Below are 19,026 nucleotides of genomic sequence, written 5' to 3' on the forward strand. Positions count from 1 at the left end.
TGGGAGTGAGCAGGATCAGAGGCAGAGGGGAATGGAGGCCCCCAGGAGTGGATGCTGTGATTACCCTCCCAAGGGGAGGGGAAGTCACGTGTGCCAGCTCCATCCCCCCAGCCTCTTGCTGGAGCACCAGCATAAAAATAAACACCAGCAAAACTCATAAGCAAAGAAAGGGGAAAATTCATTTCCCTCCCAAAATAGGAGGGACACGAATGAGTGAAATTTGGATCGAGAAAACAAGCTCTTCCTGTGCAGTACTTTAACCTGGAAGTAGAACATGTGACTTAATTAGGGAAACACCAGAAACAAATTATACTGGAAAACTTAAGAGCATTAACCTCCTAATGAATGGAGCTGGAGAAGTTTGGGGAGGATAGCTGGATTCTCTGCAATCAGCAAACATTGTTCAAAAGGAGGGAAGCTAATTCTATACTTACTCCTCTCCAAACAGTTACAGTAGCCTCAGGGCTCGCCCTCATCTCTCAGCAGCAGTCAGGGAAGCCACTGCTGGACTTCTTGGGCTCAAGTCCCAGCTCAACTACTTCCTAGCCAGCAAGATACTGAAACATCTCTGTGCCTCAGTGTCCTCACCTGCACACATGGATAATTATAGTACTTCCCTCAGAGGACTCAGATTGGAAAGAAATATAAGTTAATACATGTCAAGCATTTAGGATTAAGTATCAGATGTAAGTTGATATCTGAAAATCATTTAGGAAAGTGAGCGGTCATTGCCATGGGATAGGAAGGGACCACAGCTGCCCTCTGCAAAGCCCCCGCACTCAGTGCTCTTGGTGGAGAGCAGGCCTGGCTCATGCCGTCTTTATTCCAGTAGAGCACGGGCTCAAGGCCTGTGCTGAAGTGGAGGTGGCCTAGCCTTGCTGTCCCCATCTCCCAGGTCAGGGGCACAGGCTATGGCAGGGATGTCATCCTGGCCGTGCTTCTACAGAACTACAAACATGGAACCCAGATCCCAAGTCCGGAGGCTGTGAGCAGCCCGTCTAGGAACCATGGCGGAGGCGAGTCCGGACGCCCTTCCCAGCCAGCGGGCTCCAACTTCCTCTCCAACCCTCTGACTGTGCTCGCTCATCCCCCCTCCAGCCCTCTGCTCTGTGGGTGTTTCCTACAGCATCCATCCCCCTGACGTTTCCACACTGCGCTGTTCACTGCCGGCTCTCGCACCTGCCTGCAAGCTCGATGAGAGCAGCTTTGCCTCTTTTTTCTCTACTCTAGAACAGGGCCTGGCACATGGCTGGTGTTAGTAAACACCTGTGGGATGGAATTTCAGATCATGGTGGGAAATGTGTGTATCTCTCTGGGACAAGGTCCTGCAGTTTATTTTCCTGGGAAATTTCTAAAAACAGTGCCATTGATACTGTCTTCAGGTTGGGGCAGTGGGTCGGTCCACCAGAGGCTTTCAGAAGGAGGTATGCACCTCAGGGGTCAGAATCTCTAGTGGTCACTAAAAGTGCACATTCTTAGGCTTATTCCAAATCGAATGGATCAGACCTCTAGGTGCAGGGAGGGCCCAGGAGTCTGGATTTTTAACAGCCCCCCAGTGACAATATGCAGCCACAGCTGCAAGCCCGGTCTGCCCTGTGGTGATGTCCCCAGTGCAAAGGAACTTGGTGGACCTGAACCCACAGGTGGGAACGCTTCACTTTCCTACTTCTTCAGCCCCCACCAATAGGTCATGAGAGGTATAGACGCTGGTGGCTCCCTGGAGGTCAGACTTGGGGAGAGAGGCAGTGAAGCCAGCCACGTCCCCAGCCAGGGCTTGGCAGGCACCCGAACCTGGCAGGCAGGCAGGGCGTGCCAGGCTCCGGCTCCTTCACCTCTCCCAAATGCCCCCTTGACGACCAGGTGCATGTGAGGCTCACGCCTCAGCTCCGGGTTTGGGCAAGCCAGGGAGGCCCCACAGGGTGTCAGAGCTGGTCGGTAAACACCCAGCTCCTAGAGGATGGAGAGAATTTCAATTCACCTACTTCCCTAGCCTAGCTGCAGACCAACCGTCACAGGAAATTAAACAGCTAGCATGGGCAGCTGCTTGGTAAAAACCAAGTCATCCCCGGCATCGGGGACCTGCTGCGACTGGTCCAGCACCGGACAGGTGGCGCCTCTCCCAGGGCTTGTACTCACCGGGCATCACGCCTTTGATGTCACTCTCAGGGCTCATGCGGTTCTTCTCTGTGAGGTGCAGGATCAGCTTCTTAGCAGCCTCAAACTGCTGAGTAGCCATCAGCCACCGCAGGGACTCGGGGAAGACCCTTCAAAGACACAAAGGGAGAAGGTGAGCGCCTTCCGACTCTGCAGGGTGGGAGCTCGAGCCCGCTGATGGCCCCCCGGGCAGGTGAGCTTTGCAGGACCTGTTCCTCTCAGTTTCCGCCCTTGGGCTGTGGAGGCCCAGGACCAAGCAGGACTCTCATTAGCTCAATTAGGGGCAGTAAGACCGTGCGTGCTACAGTGTTGCTAACTTTCTTATAAAAAGTATAAAAACTGATTTTTTATTTAGTTAATCCTCACATGAGGATATTTTTTCCCCACTGATTTTTAGAGAGTGGAAGGGAGGGAGGAGCAGAGAGAAAGGTAAAGAGAGAAACACTGATGTGAGAGAGACACATTGCTTGGTTGCCTCCTGCATGTACCCTGATCAGGGATCGAACCTTCAACCCAGGTACGTGCCCATGACCAGGAATCGAACCTGAGACCCTTCAGTGCACGGGCCGGCGCTCTAACCACTGAGCAACACTGGCCAGGGCAATATTGTGATTTTTAAAATGTGGTAGAAGGGAACAACACTCTACCAACTTTGTTAAGAAATCAGCATATGTATACTTAAAAAAATAACACATATTTCTAAGCCATGTCTAAGCAATTCATCGAAGGGCTACATTTGTTATATTTTGTCACACAAAAAAACAAATGTTAATACTATAATTTTTAAGTCCAAAACAATGCCCCGGATACTAGCAACCTGACAGTTATTCTCGGTTCTTGGAGATTTGAAGGCAGACCTTCCCAGGCCCCCCCCCAAAGAATGAGCTTTGTCTTGCTAACTGCAGCCATGTCTGCCTGAGATGATGCCATAACACAGCAGTTTCTATGTTTTGGAAGCAACAGATTCCTTGTTTGCTTGCTTTTAGGATAAAATCTTGTGAAAAGTGCCAATAGGAAAAATCTAGTGTTTTATTACCCATGCATTTTGTAAGTTTACATTTATGACATTTATAAGTCAAGGAGGTCGGTGTTCTTGTGTGGAGCAGGATTGGCTCACTTTTCCTGTAAAAGTCCAAATAATCCATATTTTAGACTTTGTAGAGCCATAAGGTCTCTACTGTAACTGCTCAGCTCTGCCTGGTGTGCAAGCGGCCAAACAGCGTGTGCACAGTTTCCCTTAGAATTTCATTCCGAAACGGTGGCGCCCGACTGGGAGAAGCAAATATTGGAAATCGAAGTCGTAGCCTCTGAGCCCAGTGCTTTGCTCAGTCACCACTCTTTCATTTCAACGACATGATACCAGGAGTCGTGACTGGCCCTGACAAGAAGCCTTCATTGTAACCACCCAACACCTGCCCTGCAAGCTCAGGAGAGTCTCCTAAGTCAAGTGATCCAGAGGCTGGAAAAAGTTACCCTGGAACATTTTTATTTCAAAGTCACATCACTAATGATATCTAATAGCTGCTGTGTCTCCCTCACCTATTTGAACAAAAATCAAGTTTCTACTTGCTTGTGACTGCATTTTGCAGAAACAGTTGGGCAGGTTCCCACTGAATTTGGGGGTACGTTTGGGATGGTCTGATCTGGACGCTAATCCATGCTGGAGACCTGGGAGACTCCTCAAAGAGTGAGAGAGCCCCATCCTGTGCAGTTGCAGAGGTACGGGAGGGCTGTGTGGCCACCCAGGGGAGAAGGCTTCGTCCAAGCCTTAAGACAGAATCAGAAAGTCTCGTGTCCTTTTATCTGGGGGCCCAGTGGGAAAGCCATTAAAACATACATTTCAGATTGTAGGCACTCATTAGAAAAACCAAAAACAAAGTTAATGTTTGTTTTCCTGGCCTGCAGTTTTTACAAATCAACTTTGAGAACTATAATGCAAGCAAAGAGAAACATTCAGAATATATTATAACAGACATCAATGTAGATGCTATATAGATATTAACATCTGGCCATTTTTTATCAGATTTTTTCTGTATAATGAAATAACCTCACCCAAATGCCAACCTCTATATTGCTCATCTGTATCATTTCCATCGTTCTGATCTATTTGGCTTTAGTGCTATTTTCTAATTTCTTGATGGACACAAAGATCATTAACTTCAATTCTTCCTTTATGACATATGAATTCAGCCTTTGATTTTCATCTAAGTATCCTCTTAGCTACATTTCACAAGTGTTGATATGCTGTTCTTACTGTGATTTGATGTAAATATTTTATGATCTCTTATCAGGATTTTCCCAAACATAGAGGTTTTGAGATGGGGCTGGTGGGCAGGTTGCAATCTTGTTTCATTAACTTTTTTAAAAAAAAATATCTTTATTGATTTCAGAGAGAGGAAGGGAGAGGGAGAGAGATAGAAACATCAATGATGAGAGAGTCATTGATCGGCTGCCTCCTGCACGCCCCAACTGGGGATTGAGCCCACAACCCGGGCATGTGTCCTGACCGGGAATCGAACCTCGATCTCCTGAATTGTAGGTCGATGCTCAAGCCCAGCCGGCTGTTTCGTTAACTTTTTATTTTACTAGATCATGATCACGAACGCAGTGTGCACTGCTGGCCTCTCCAGTTTCTGTGGGACTGGCTGTGACACAGGCCTAGTCAGTTTCCATAGGCTTCCCTTCCTTTACCAGGGCTCCGTGCACAACTATGAAACCCGGGACACTGTGCTGCATTTTCTCCACTCTAACATCCACCCTCCAGTTGTTGAGCATCAGAAGCAGGTCACTGCCCTTCTGATTGCAGGTTTCAGGTCCTGGTTTGGGCAGAGCCCTCTGCATGTGGGCCCCACAGCGGTTGACGCAGGAACCCTAAGATGTTGGTCAGAGGCTAAAGAGACTCAGGCCAGCCAAGGAGGGCCCCCAACTTCAAGATGCCTCATATGACATTCCACAGTGGGAAGGGCCACCCTCCATCGCAATGGCTGGGGCACAGTGGCAGTGCAGAGCCTGCTGGCTCTACCTGCCAGGGCCGTGTGGGGCCAGGGCGCTGCTGTCCACAGGGTGGTGTGTGCGGCCAGTCTGCACCGGTGCGGAGCTGCCGCCTCTTCACCAAGACAGTTTATGAGCAGTTCAAACATCATTTGGCACTTTAGGAAAACTTTTCTAAAAGGTCTCAGAAACCAGTGGCCATGCTGATCTGGCAGCCCAGGCTATTCTGCCGGTGGTCTCTCACTATGAAATATGGTATACAACACATGCACCTTCTGAATCCTATTAAAAGAACTTAAAATAAGATATCAAATGTTTATGAAACTAACTCTACAGCAGGAAACAAATTTTGAAAATACAATAAACAATGCAATGCAGGTGAAGAGCAAAGCCAGGGGACAGGAGGCAGCGGGTGGGGAGGGGGCGGGAGGGCAGGATGGGAGCCCAGGGCCACAGGCACAGGGAGTAAACACACCCGGGAACGCTGTGTACCGGAGGATGTCAGGTCTCTTGTCCAGGCAAGCTGGAGTCCTCTTCCTCCCTCTAACCCAAAGCTCTGCAGACAGGGTGGGGCTGGGCAGGAAAGGCCTCCGCCAGCGCTCTCTGGGCACAGTTCTGGTCCCTGATGGGAGCGACAGCTCCAGGGCACAGGGAACCCTGTGGATTTGATGTCATTTTGTCTTTAGGGCAAAGCCCTGCATTTTGCATAAAAGGCAGATGTTTTGTTACTGACAGCCCGTCAGCCTAGGTATTAAAGCTGCTGTCCACAGGGTGGTGTGTGCCTTTTATCAAGACTCGCAGAGCCCTTGTCTGGAGGAGAAGTGCCCCGATTCCTGGGTTTCGGAACCTCAGGCAGAGCACAGTCCAAGAGGAGCCTCATGTACAGTCCAGTGGCCGTGGGCTCGCAGGCCTCAGGGCTGCCCTGCGCCCCACGGGCCTGTCACCCTGATCATGCATCTTTTCACTCTCAAGTTGTGCCTAAAGACAATAGAGTTTGGGTAACTAAAACTTGGTAAAAATAATAAACACCCTTATGAGGAAGGACCGTGAACAGGTTTCTTCCTAGAGAGCCTTTGAGAATCGCACAGCTCATAGAAGAGGTTTCAGCACCGCTTGCAATGCTTGGTGTGGTCTTAGAGTTTGAGAAGTGGGTGTGGGCCCCTTTTAGAGCTCAAACTTTCATCTGATTTCCAAATCATTTATTTTTCTAATATGTACTGAGAATTGTCACTACAAACGCGTCCCAGGTAAATACATCCCTGACCTAAAGGAACGTGAGTCCTGTAGAAGGAGATCTCTGTAAACAAACAGGTAGATACTCAAAGTAATCTCTCCCCACCCCAGGTGATTTGGATAGAAAAGCCTGCACAGCATGCGGCACCATGGGGCCAAAGAAGAGAGCGGGTGGCTCCAGGAAGGGTGGTACAGGGTGCCCAGGGAAGGCTCTGTGGAGGTAGTAAGTCTGTGCTCAGACTGTCTTGGGAGGTGAGCAGGTGTCGGTCAGACTAGTATGGGGTGGGGGTGGGGTGGGGGTGGGGACAGGATCCCGAGAGTGGGCAGCAGGCCATGAAACAGCATGCTGTGTGGGCAGCCGGGAGCTGCTAAAACCAGACCACTGTTTGTGAGAGAAGATGGGAGAGAGGCAGGACCCAGCAGGTGCAGTCTTATGAACAGACGTCGTCTGCCTGGAAGGAACCAGAGCAGAGAACCAGGCTCCCCCAGGAGGTGTGGGCGCAAGACAACGGGGAAGCCCCATCAGCCACACAGCCCATCTCCAGAGGCCCACTGCCCGCAACCACCTCCCCACGCTGGCCGGCACGCGCCCAGTGCTCTTCTCCATGCTTCCTGTGGGTCTCGTTCCCTCGAGCGTGTTACACAGGAGCCATATCCCCATTTCATGGACGGGAACTCGGGCACAGAAAGTTCAAGGACACAGTCCAGACCAGAGCTGTTCAATGGCGGAGCTGGATCTGCACCCAGGCAGCCTGACTCAGGAGCCCACATCCTTTCCCTCAGTGGACAAAGAATCCCCACGTGCCTGCATGTACTCGGATGACTGAAGTTAGTGGTTCTAGCGACAAACCTAAATTTGCTGCAAAGCCATGAACTCCTTGGCTGCCAGTCTATGAGAAAGCCCAGGGATGGCCCTTCCAGCTCAGATAATGGGGAAACTTAATGAAATCTCTCGACAAGGACATAATGTAATAGCACCATGCAAACCACAAATCCAGCCCATGGCCCAGGTTTTGTGAGGAAAGAGACGCCGATCATGGCAGGCAGCAGAGTTCACGTCTGCTGGAGCACACTCACATGCGAATGGTGAGACAGTGACCTTGAGGATTACCTCTGCAACCACAAAAGGTTAACGAGGCATAAGAGCCACCATGGCTTCTCCAGGAGACAGCTTTGCAGTGGCTGCTAGAAGCAGCTGAGGCCATGGGAAAGGAAGTGGTGCCTGGAGACAGTGGAACGAATGGGAAGCTTCAAAAGCTAGAAGCATGTAATCTTTCCAAGCTCCTCAGGCAGCAGTGCTATTATTACGCCTCTTTTACAGATGGGAAAACTGCAAAGAAAGTCCAAGTCCCCAGCCCAGATAACACAGCTATTAAAATGGCAGAGCTGGATTCGAACGCAGACAGCCCACCTCAGACTGTCAGGCTGTGATCACTTGAAGCTGGTGGTTCAGTGAGCCTGGGGCTTCTGTGGAAAGGATATGGGCAAAACTGAGGGCTCTACTGACCCTGCTTAGTCTGAAAGACCTTGCAGGAAGAGAGAGGCACAATAGGGCAAACAAAGAGCACCCCTGGGCAGAAGTCTCATCTCCTCCCTGCGGATGGACCTTGTGCCCCACGGCCAATGGCAGGTTATCTGGAGGCCTTCTCCCAAATGTGTTCAGGATGGTGAGGAGGTCCATAGTCCCTGCTCACAATTCCAGAATCCAAAGCTTCTGAAAGCCACAGCCATTCCATTTCACTCGCTTGCAAGGGCCTGGACTCGTGCAGCACAGACATTCCACTGCAGAAACGGCGACTCTCTGAGCCAAGTAGCCCGAGGGCTTGAGGAGAGTGTGACAGGTCAGAGTTTCCAACGGGCAAAGGGAGGGCTGTGCATGGGACTCGGCGTACGGTGTCTGCTGAGTGGCGACCGGCTGTGGGGCTGCGCGGGACCCTGCCTGGCCCCCTGAGGTAGTCTGGCCACAGTCAGAGGCGGGATTACCACTAGCAGAGAGTTACAGCTGAGGGAGCTGGAGTCAAAGTCTTTGCTAGGAAGTTAATTTTTAATTAAGCAAATCACACATAAATCCATTCTCCAACTAAAAATGAAAACATTCCAGAGAAGACAAAAGCCCTCCTTGACCTCTTGTCCCGACCTGGTCCTCCTGCATGGCCCTCTCCCACCAGGGGCTGAGCCGTGGAAGTGGGTACGAGCCCTTTAATCACACTGCGGGCATCACACACCCACAGGTCTCACGCTTCCTCCGTGGGAGCCACTGCCCACTCTCAGTGAAAGATGTCAGCTTTGCTCTCAACATTTCCCTTCCTCCCAGACCGCTGCACGTCCGCCCACCCACTGGTCCAGCTGTGCACAGGTTTCTATCTGTACAACTCACACACTTTCCACGTGTGAGTGCAGGGCACCGACCCAAGGGCGCTCCAACCTCAGAGCAGCCTGAGCAACATGAATTTCAGTTCTTAAAACTTAAAACTACCACCTGGGTCTACAGAAGGTCACTTCCCCTGTGGCCTCAGTTATTCTACAAAATGCCAAGAACTAGAAATTAAGCAAAAAGGCCTCTGAGTGAATAACACAAAGGTTACAGCCGCCGTCTGTCAAAAAATACAGCCTCTCTTCGGAGGAGGGCCCGGGGGCTTCCCTCTGACACCCAGGATCCATGTGAGACGGCCCAGGCCGCAGGCAGGGAGGGGGAGGTGCTCGGGGCAGAGAGGGGCACGCTGACAGGCGTTCCCTCCTCCACCAGGAAGGTACGGGACTCCACCCGCCACCCTTTGAAGGCTAACACTCCTGTACCACGGGCAAGCCTGAAGCTATGATGAAAACCTCGAGCTGCTCACCAGGGACAGGCTGTCACGACACTGGGCTTCAGAGTGAGAGCCGGCCTTGGATTTGCACTTGGCTCACCCCACATGCACAACAGGTGAGCTGAGCCCCGAGAGCACCTTCCTGGGACATCAGGCAGGGAGGGACCTGGCACTTGGCCTTTAGATCTCTACACCAGTGTCATTTCTCCACATCACACTACGTTTATACTACTGCTTAAAAAGTAGAAAAAATATATTTTAGAAAGATACCCACCAAATAGCTACGAAGTGTTAATTCTTACAGAGTTAAAACTTATTGACACGGAGCCACTTCCCCATGGGCATCACGTAAATAACATTACCACTCAAGAGAGAAACATTTTCTGTGTTTTCCCGATTGATGCCACTCAGTGCTGCTCCTCACAGCCAAGTGTCGGTGTGCAACTGAATCAGGAGCCCACCGGCCCCTCCTCGGCACCAAGACCGCCTGTGCCTTTCAGACCACGCCGCCTTCGAGCACAGCAGCTTTCACAGTAACATGCTGCTCCTCAGAGCTTCCCATCTGCGTCCACGCGCCTGCTTTCTCTATTGTTTGGCTAAGCCTCAAGCCCATCTCATCGACATTCATGGATCTGTTTACCTTTTAGTCCCTGTAACTCCATAGAATCAGTCATTAAAACCCATGACCTGATCCTTTCATAGTACTACGAAGTTGATATTTTTCTTGAAATTTAAGAATAAAGCCAAGCATTCCGTCTCCCCAACTGGAGGGTCTGACAGACAGGTGTACACCTGGGCTGCCTTCTGGCTAATTCATTTAACACCTGTCCTAAAACACCAGCTGGTGTTCTCTACACTAGAAGCATGTGCATCCTCTTCAAATTACATGAGAATATTTACTCATAAAAAATATAGAAAGGAAATAAGATTAACTGGTAACACTGTCAATTTTACCCTCAAGTGACTTGTTTTTCTGAAGTGCTTAGTTTTGGTACCCGGTGCAGACAGGTACGCCTTCATGTTGCGATGCAACATTACGCCATTCACAGGATAAACGTGTACCGAGCACGCTCAACCTGCCAGTCAAGAAAAACATGTAGACTAGTGAGTGCCTTACAAAAAATAAGTAAATGCCTTACAGGTAAGAGCTTCTATCAAGTACGTTACCCAACGCAGAGGTAAGGGTCCCACGTGGACATGGGAGAAGCACCTTGAAGGTCTGGGTGCTTCCCTGAGCACGTATATAAGCAAAGCCTTAGATTGATAAAGGCCGCTTTTGATTTAAAGAGGTGATTCTAGCTATTGACATTGTGGGATTCTACCAAGTATCTCATGAATATGAAATTCTGAAAAGATTCTCCAAATAAAATAATTAAATCAAAGTCTAGAACTGAATTCAATACCAGTTGGGAGAATATTTTAAGTTTCTGGTTCAAAGCTCTTACAAAAATATAGTCTTGGTTCTAATGATAAGCTTTCCCTTGGATTTTGTTGTTGTTGTGAATCCTCACCAGAGGGTATTTTTTCCATTGATTTTTAGAGAGAGTGGAAGGGAAGGAGGGAGGGGAAGAGACACACATCGAGAGAGGGGGGGGAGGGAGGGAGGGGGACACGGTGGGGGGTGGGAGGGAGGGGGACACGGTGGGGGGTGGGAGGGAGGGGGACACATCGATTGGTTGCACACCCTGATGGGGGCAGGGGAACAAACCTGCACCCAGGCATGTGCCCTTGACCCAGAATTGAACTCATGACCCTTCGGCTCCTGGGCTGACGCTCTAACCACTTAGCAACACTGGCCAGGGCTTCACTTGGTTTTTTAAAAAACTTTTGTCCTGTTTGGTATATAAAAAATAAGGTAAGTAGGTTCAGGTCAAGACGTAGCAAATGGGTATGAATTAGCTCTTTAAAAAACGTCAAGCTCATGATTCAAGTTAAACAGTAATTTAGGGAGGAGAGATGAGTGTCATGAAATCAAATGAAAGATGGCACTTAGGATGGTTAAACCCCAAAGTTTTCCTAAGGCAAATGGACTCTTCTTGCAAATCTCTTTGTAAAACAAGGGATTCTTAAACTCACAGTGTTGTCGCTAGTGTTCTTCAAAATGTATACATAAGCTCCTTCTTTCTTCTACTCTAGAAAAGTTACGGAGGGAATATATCAGTTCTGGGCTTAGAGACCAGTTTTGTGACTGTGGGCAAGTCAGCTAACCCTTCAGGCCTCAGTTTCCCCACACCTGTAGAATGTGGGATAGTGGGCGGCGGAGTGGTGGATGACACCGAGGCCCCACTGGGCTCCAACATTCTCTACCGAGATTTATTTCAAGGGACTAGTGGTGACTGCTGCCTCCTTCTGGAAGGTGAGAAAGGTGCTGATCATGGTGATGCACTGAACCGACATTCCACAGGTGCCTAGGCTTTGGCTGGGCAGAGCAGAGCCCACACAAACACACGCCTGGAGCTGGCCCTGTAGGTTAAGAAACTGAATGTGTAACAACTGGGGTACACGCAGAGTGTTTCACAGTGACTAGTACAGCCAGATGAATACCAGGACTTCAGCAGGAGGCGCCCTGCGGCAGGGCTGCTTTCTCCGCCCCTCCTCCACTCTTCCCGTTGGCTTTTCCCGGTAAACAGTGACAGGCAGCAGGGTGTGCAGCACACGGCATTCAGAACGCAACGCTGCAGGGGGGTTAATCCGGCATTTTTGCAAATGATAAAAATAAATGTGATAGTGACAACAATTTGGGAGATAAGTGGGCAGGAGGAACAAAGAAAGGGTTTATGTCAGTTCTTCTAAATGGAGCTTTACTGGGGCCTCTGTATTAGCAGCTTATTGAAGGGGTCAGTTAACCCTCTCCCCAGCCCGCCTCTCCTGCCCTGCCCTGCAGCTCCGATCCTATCCCCCGGCAGGAGATAAGGGGACCATGAGGTCACACGCTCACTGACACATCACCCCGATGGCCCTGCTGGCTCTGCTCTGACCTTATGCCTGGCTCTGGAGAGCAGCCTCTTGCCTTTGCCATGCTCACCTCTCCCAACTCCTGCAGGAAGGGTCACAGCCTGCCACCGCATCCCAGGGACGGTGGGAGGCCATCCTCATCTCCCTTCTGGATTCCCACTTCCTGTGACACTGACGTGTGCTTTGCCAGAATCCCTAAGGCCAGCCGACGAAGGCTGGGCCCCTGGCCTCTCTTTCTTTTTTCTTTTAAATATATCTTTACTGAGTTCAGAGGGAGGAAGGGAAAGGGAGAGAGAGAGAGAGAAACATCAAAGATGAGCGAGTCATTGACTGGCTGCCTCCTACACCCCCCCACTGAGGATGGAGGCCGAAACCCAGGCATGTGCCCTGACGGGGAACTGAACCTGTGACATCTTGGTCCAGGGGTTGACACTCAACAACTGAGCCATGCCAGCTAGGCTGGACTCCGGTTCTTCATCCACCCACATGGATTTGTGCCAGCTGCCAGCAGCAACTGCTTAGCAGCTATCACGAGCCATCTACTTGACTTCTGCCAGCTGCCAACAGCTCAACCCCACCACTCCCACAAAACACCCCAACCCCCGTGCTCCTGAGGTCAGCCTGGTAGCAGGGCTTAGTGACCTCCAGTTTCCTTGAGGGGGGTCGAGAGATGAAGTGTTGGGGTTCATTCTGGGCATGGGGACAGGGAGGACAACAGGGTGCCACTGGAGTCAGTCACTCTGGCCTTTAGAGCAGAGGCTAGAACCTTGCCCAACGCAGGCCTTTCTCTCTGTCTACCAGGAAGCATCTTCCTGGCCACAGCTGTTCCTGCTATTTTACATAATCTCTGCACACTCAGAAATTGAAAACCAACAGCCTCTTGCCCAAGGGCTTCCTCAAGTTCCATGCCACCAGCAACCCCCAAAACACTAAGTTAGAGAACATTTCCATCTCACTTTTAGTTGCTCCTTCAATGGTTATGAATAAAATGTTGGCTACCATTTTTATTTATACACTTTGCAATTAGTCAACATTACTCCACCTAGATAATTTTTATTTTATTTATTTTTTTAAACATATTTTTATTGATTTCAGAGAGAGGAAAGGAGGGGGAGAAAGAGAGAGAGAAACATCAATGATGACAGAGTCACTGATTGGCTGCCCAGCCCGCAACCCAGGCATGTGCCCTGACCAGGAATCGAACCCCGATCGCCTGGATCCTAGGTTGATGCTCAACTGCTGAGCCACACCCGGCCGGGCCCACCTAGATAATTTTTAGACAAATAGAATTTGACTAAAAAATTTTTATTTGCTTTAAATTTCCTATAAGTCTCCCAAAATTAACTACCTGATAACCTATAAAAATAGTTACTGCAGATTTATTCAAGCTCCCTGAGACTACATACATGCTTATAGTGATCCACTGCCTCCAGTTCCTCTGAGGAAAATATTTTCCTGTAGGACTTAACTGCTGGTATATTGAACTCCCATTCCCTCCTGGTGTGCAGAGAACCACACAGCCCCATTTACCTGGAGCAGAGCTAGCATAATGTGGTACTTTGTCCCCTTTTGAAATAAAAGCATTTGTTAAAATCCTCACCGAAGGATATGTTTCTATTGATTTTTAGAGGGGGGAAGGAGGGAGGAGGAGGGAGGGGGGAACATGGATCAGTTGTCTCTTGTACCCGTCCAACTAGGGATCGAATCTGAAACCTGGGTATGTGTCCTCGACGAAGAATTGAACCCAAACTTTTTGATGCATGGGAAGACACTCAACCAGCTAAGCCACCCAGCCAGGGCTGAAATAAAACCATTTTTGATGAAGGAAGGTGTTGTGTCCTCAATTGTGTATAGACAAGAAAAACAGCTGATAATTGCTGGAATGAATACATATGTAATTTTAAAGGGTCTTGTAAAGTCATTTCAACAATGACAAGAAGAAAATTAATTCATTCACTTAAATTCTTATTGAAACCTCATTAGGGAAGGTAGTGATATCCCAAAGATTTTCAGAAATGTTTTTGTAAATGTTTAACAATACAGACTAAGTAGCCTGGCCACCTGGCTCAGTGGTTGAGCTTTGGCCTATGAACCAGGAGGTCACAGTTTGATTCCAGTCAGGGCACCTGCCTGGGTTGCAGACTGGGTCCCCAGTGGGGGCGTGCAGGAGGCAGGTGATCAATGACTCTCTCATCACTGATGTTTCTATCTTTCTCTCCCCCTCCCTTCCTCTCTGTAAAATCAATAGAAACATATTTAAAAATATCTGTATAAACTAAATAAAGAAGAGTAACTAGAAGAGAAACTTCTTGGGTGAGGAGCTTAGCTCTGGCCGGGCACACACTGCTCCTGGTGGCCTAGGGGACTCCCTTCCGCCCAGCATTTTGGTCCCACCCCAGGGTCCCTGCAGCCCCTCTACACTATGACCTGAGCTGACCGCCTGGTGTCTTCACTCTGGCTCTGGGGTCCCCTGCCGGCCATCAGGCCCTGGCAGACCTGCCAGCCCCGAGGCGGTAAGCAATCTGGCTGTGCCTCAGTTTCTCCACCCACGCTGGAGGCTATCCCAGGGCCTGCTCCAGAGGGTCCACGAGAGGATTAAAGGGCTAAGCTGTAGAACGTGCTTAGCAGCGCGAGGCAGAGCAAACTTTCAAGAAGTGTCTAAATTAGGATTATTCTGGCCAAAACATTTCTCATGATATTTAAAAGAGCCAGTGATATTTAGGGCCATTTACATACTGGAATTGTGAGCAAATTTTTTTCTGAATATTTATCTAACCTGAGGCCATTCTGAGTGTATTACGCTGGCTTTTGGGGAGTTGTTGGAAATTAGAATCCCTCGAGCACACGCCTTTTCCCCACGGCGCTGCCCGGCTGCCCGGCCGTGCACAGCTCGCCCGCTCCTCCCTAACCCAGGAATATTTTGGCTAGTGGACCCATACACAGGGAGACTTTCGTTGACCTTGGGGAAGTGTGTCCCTAACATTCAGACATGCTCAGATCAGCATATGTCACAGCGCCTGGCCAGGCATCCCGCACAGCGGCACAGCAGCTGCCAGGTTTAGGATGGCCTCTGACACCTGGCAAACGCTGCCTGAGGAAGGGCCGCGCTCCCGTGTGGCGAGAGACCTCCCGGGAACATCAGTGAACAGGCATCACGTTGTCCCTGCACAGGCGGGTCCCAAGCGGACCTGCACCTCTTGTTTTCACAAAGCATCCTGCATACTCCGCTCCCTTAATTCACGTTTTGAGGTGTGGTGATGGCAGGCACTGACCTTGTGAGAAAGTGGCACTAACATCACCGTCTCTTCGGGGAGCTCAGGCCCATCTCGGCAAACCGTGCAAACCCGGGTTAGTGCCGTCTCTCATCCCTGTGTGCCAGTGAAGATCCACCCAGAGCACGCACGAGAGCACATTCCTGCCCTGAGCAAATTCCGACCTGTCCTCTTGCTTTAGAATAAACCCCACCTGGCTGACCCCCGCACGTCTGACTGTCTTTAGCCCTGCCTTTTCCCGCATGTTCGCGCCACACTGGCCTTCTGCCTCCTCTCCCAGGAGCCGCACGGAAGCTGGCTTTTTCCCTGGCTGCTCCGTGTGCTGGGAACGTGATTACGCCCAGAACTGTGTGACTTCCTCCTCTGACCACTTAGGCCTCCGGGGGATGTCACCCCTTCAGCACGGCCTCTCCGCCTGCACCTCACTCTCTTCACGTGCTGGTTATCTGAAGGCTTGCTCTGCTTGTTTGCAGCTCCATGGTCAGTGGGCTCTCTCACCCGACACCCCATTGTGAGGACAGCTTCGGTGCGTGGGGATCTGCCCTATGCACGTGCAATATGTAGAACACTTAGTGTCCAGAACACCACCTGGTGTGGGGAGTGTAACCACTCAATAGATTAGCTGAATTAACTTATCTCTCAGATTGCTCGATTTTCTGGGATGCAAACTCCTCAATTTACAGTTTGGGGCCTCACGGTGGATGTTTAGGACTCTGTGAACTTTGCCTGTGAGATCATCCTTGGCAAACATTTTCTTCCACATGAGTCTTGAGTAGATTTCCCAGGAGGTTTGTTTTGACCTTGAGGGTCCAACGAATTCATGGTTCTACGCTAATGCCTCAGCCTCAGAGAGGGGCTGGAATTTAGAGCACATAGCATGTGGTGCAGACTTTGAGGCTCCAGTGTCTTCAGGATGAACCTTCCTGCCCTCAGCCCCAGGCAGTCAGCCAGCTTGGAGTTTAGTCTCTGCAGTGGGGGAAGATTTTTCCAGTCCTGTTACCACCTACAGCTCTGACTCCTGGCTTCATAAGGGGCCCGATTCTTAGTGCATATCAGGCCTGAGATCTCAGCTCCAGCCTCCTGTGCAGGTGTTAAAACCCAAGCTCCTTTTCCTGGGCCAGGTGCCTGTGGGCTGCCTGGGTCCACGCCTGCTTGACGCTCTCCTTAGTCTGGCCCTGGGAATCCTCCTGTCCTGCACTGGAGCTCAGCATTGCGTGTCTGTTTGGCTAATGTGACATCTTTGGCATCTGTGTGTGTCTGGAACGGCCCTGCCAGTCTAGCCCTCCACTGGGACCAGAAGACCCCCTCCGGCCCCTCTCCACCTTTGTCGTTACTGCTTCTAGCCCAGGACCCTGACTCTCCGTAACACTGTGTCATGCAGTTTGGGTTATGATCCTTGTTAATGCTCTACTCTTAATGCACTGCTGGGCTCTGGGCGCACAAAATAAACACTTGCTCACTAAAGGAAAGCAAGTGACATTCTATATTTCGTCACCAAGGGCTGGTCCTGTGGGTGGTGCTGCTTACCCCTTCCCCTGACAGCCCACTTCACCCTCTCAAACCACAGAGCCTCAGGAGCCCCAGGCTCCCACTGCAGCAGATGCGACAAGGGTAGGAATCAGACCATAAAAAAGGAGGCACCGCAGTGGCCTTCAAAAGTCAATGATAGCTACGGGGGCTTTCAAGTCAGAAAGGCGAGGTGGAATGCGTCTCTCACCACAGATTTCTTTACCTTCCCCAGGCCACCCGCTGCCACATAGGTGAAGCAGCGACATAATCATCATAACAGCAGCTAACGCTAGCGAGCACCCGTGCAGGCCAGACATGTGCCCTGCCCCTTGAATAATAATATGAATGAGAAATAATGCCCATTATGATCACAGAGGTAAGATGTGTGGCAGTGACTGCATGGAGTCTGTGCATCTGGATGTCCGTCCCTCTGTCCACACACACACTTTACTTGTCAGAGTACCCTGGACATCCTTGATACCGTAAAGTTTTGTTTTTACAATTGTGTGTTTCAAAGAACTTTTCTTAGGTTTTGGCATGTATTTGAATAAATGAACATCTTACCTCGCCTGCCATTAAACCCTGATGTATTATAAATTTAAATGAGAAAGAACAAGACAAGTGAAAACCCCAGCCCTTTCCCACGAGGGCCAGGACTCCAGACCTGCTCCAGGAAACCTTCTCTGCCATTTCTCCCCATCAGGTGTCCTACCTGGGACATGTGGGAGCAGAACCGGGCTGAGACTCAGAGCCTGGAGGTAATGGAGACAGCCCTGTCTGCCCTTACAGGTGTGAGTCTCCAAGAAGCTGTGGGCCCCTGGCCCCCCACCCCCAGGGGCTAGCAGACAGCACTTGTGCCCTTGGGTGCTGTGGAGGCCAGGAAGTGAGAGAATGTAGGTGGGGGGATGCCAGACCACGCAGAAGATCCTCTAGGGCAACGAGGCTCCTCTCCCAGGACAAGTGTCCCTGGTGGCCAGGGTCAAGGCGCAGCAGCTGAGGGAAGGCGGGAAACAGCTTGATGTGCTGCGTTTAAGGGGCAGCTGGGCGGCCTCGGTTTTGTCATCTGTTCAATGGGGTGGTGAACAGGAAGACTACATGATCTACTCTTGTGTAGTGCTAGCATTTTGCGTCTGGTATAGACTAGACATTACACAAACATTTGTTGAATAAATAAATGCTCCAAATTCCAAAACAAGCACAGCCCAGCTCCGGATGTGGGGGAGGGAAAAGGAAGGGCTTCCTCCGACTGAAGGAAGAGCTGCCCACTCCATCCTGCTCTGCAGAACCATTTCATTCTTTGCCTCTGTTTTAAAATATTTTCATTGACTTTTAGAGAGAGAGGAAGGGTGCTTGGCTGCTTCCTGCACGCCCCCTACTGGGCATGTGCCCTGACCTGGGAATCCAACGGGCAACCCTTTGGTGCAGAGAAGGACAGTCAACCAACTGAGCCACACCAGCCAGGGCCATTCTTTGCCTCTTCAGACCCTGCTGGAGGGAACAGGATGTTCTGAGACCTGCGAGGCTCCTGCCGGAAGGCAGTGATATCCGACTTCAGGTGCAGGAGCCCGGCAGAGGCGCGGGCGATAGGACTGCAGTGTGGTAGCTACTGCGATGGGGCCTCCCTGGCAGGTGGCCTCTAGCTCCTCGCTGCTGTTGAGGCTCTTAGGACACTGTGAGCAAGGACTGGGCTCTAGAGGAAAAGGTACCTGCACCTCGCTCACTGATTTTTCTCTGCTGGGGGGGTGATGACCCAGGTGGGTAGCCAGTACCATGAAGTTAAAAAGCAAGGACTCTCCCCCCACACTCCGCTGCACCTTTGAAAAGGAAGCCCCAGTGGTGCCCTCTCCGCTCCTGTGAACAAAGCTGAGACACACGGATTGACCTCTTGCCAGACATCTGGTTGCCATTGACGATGAAGGGACAGAAATAGTATAGTGTCACAGTCTACAGACAGTACCTGTACTTGTGGGGAAGTAACGGAAGGGAGGGAAAGAAGAGTTATTCATAGAAAGGCTAGAGCACTCATTTTCTCTGAACATCTCTAAGAGGGGTGGCCTTCAACCTTGGCTATAGCTGATCCCCTGGGAGTTTAAAAACTCTAGTTG

At 50.5% G+C, this 19,026-nt stretch overlaps 1 protein-coding gene across 1 annotated transcript in view; it reads right to left on the reverse strand.

Moving 5' to 3' along the window:
- SLC22A23 (solute carrier family 22 member 23) overlaps positions 1-19,026 on the reverse strand; it is a 137,974-nt gene that overhangs the window by 21,053 nt on the left and 97,895 nt on the right. The window contains exon 5 of the mRNA XM_087820709.1: positions 2,137-2,264. Coding sequence (XP_087676835.1) covers positions 2,137-2,264 — 128 coding nt within the window. The remainder of the gene's footprint in view (positions 1-2,136; positions 2,265-19,026) is intronic.

Source organism: Miniopterus natalensis, chromosome 9, assembly GCF_054644295.1.
Source record: "Miniopterus natalensis isolate mMinNat1 chromosome 9, mMinNat1.hap1, whole genome shotgun sequence".
NCBI classification, from domain to species: Eukaryota; Metazoa; Chordata; class Mammalia; order Chiroptera; family Miniopteridae; genus Miniopterus; species Miniopterus natalensis.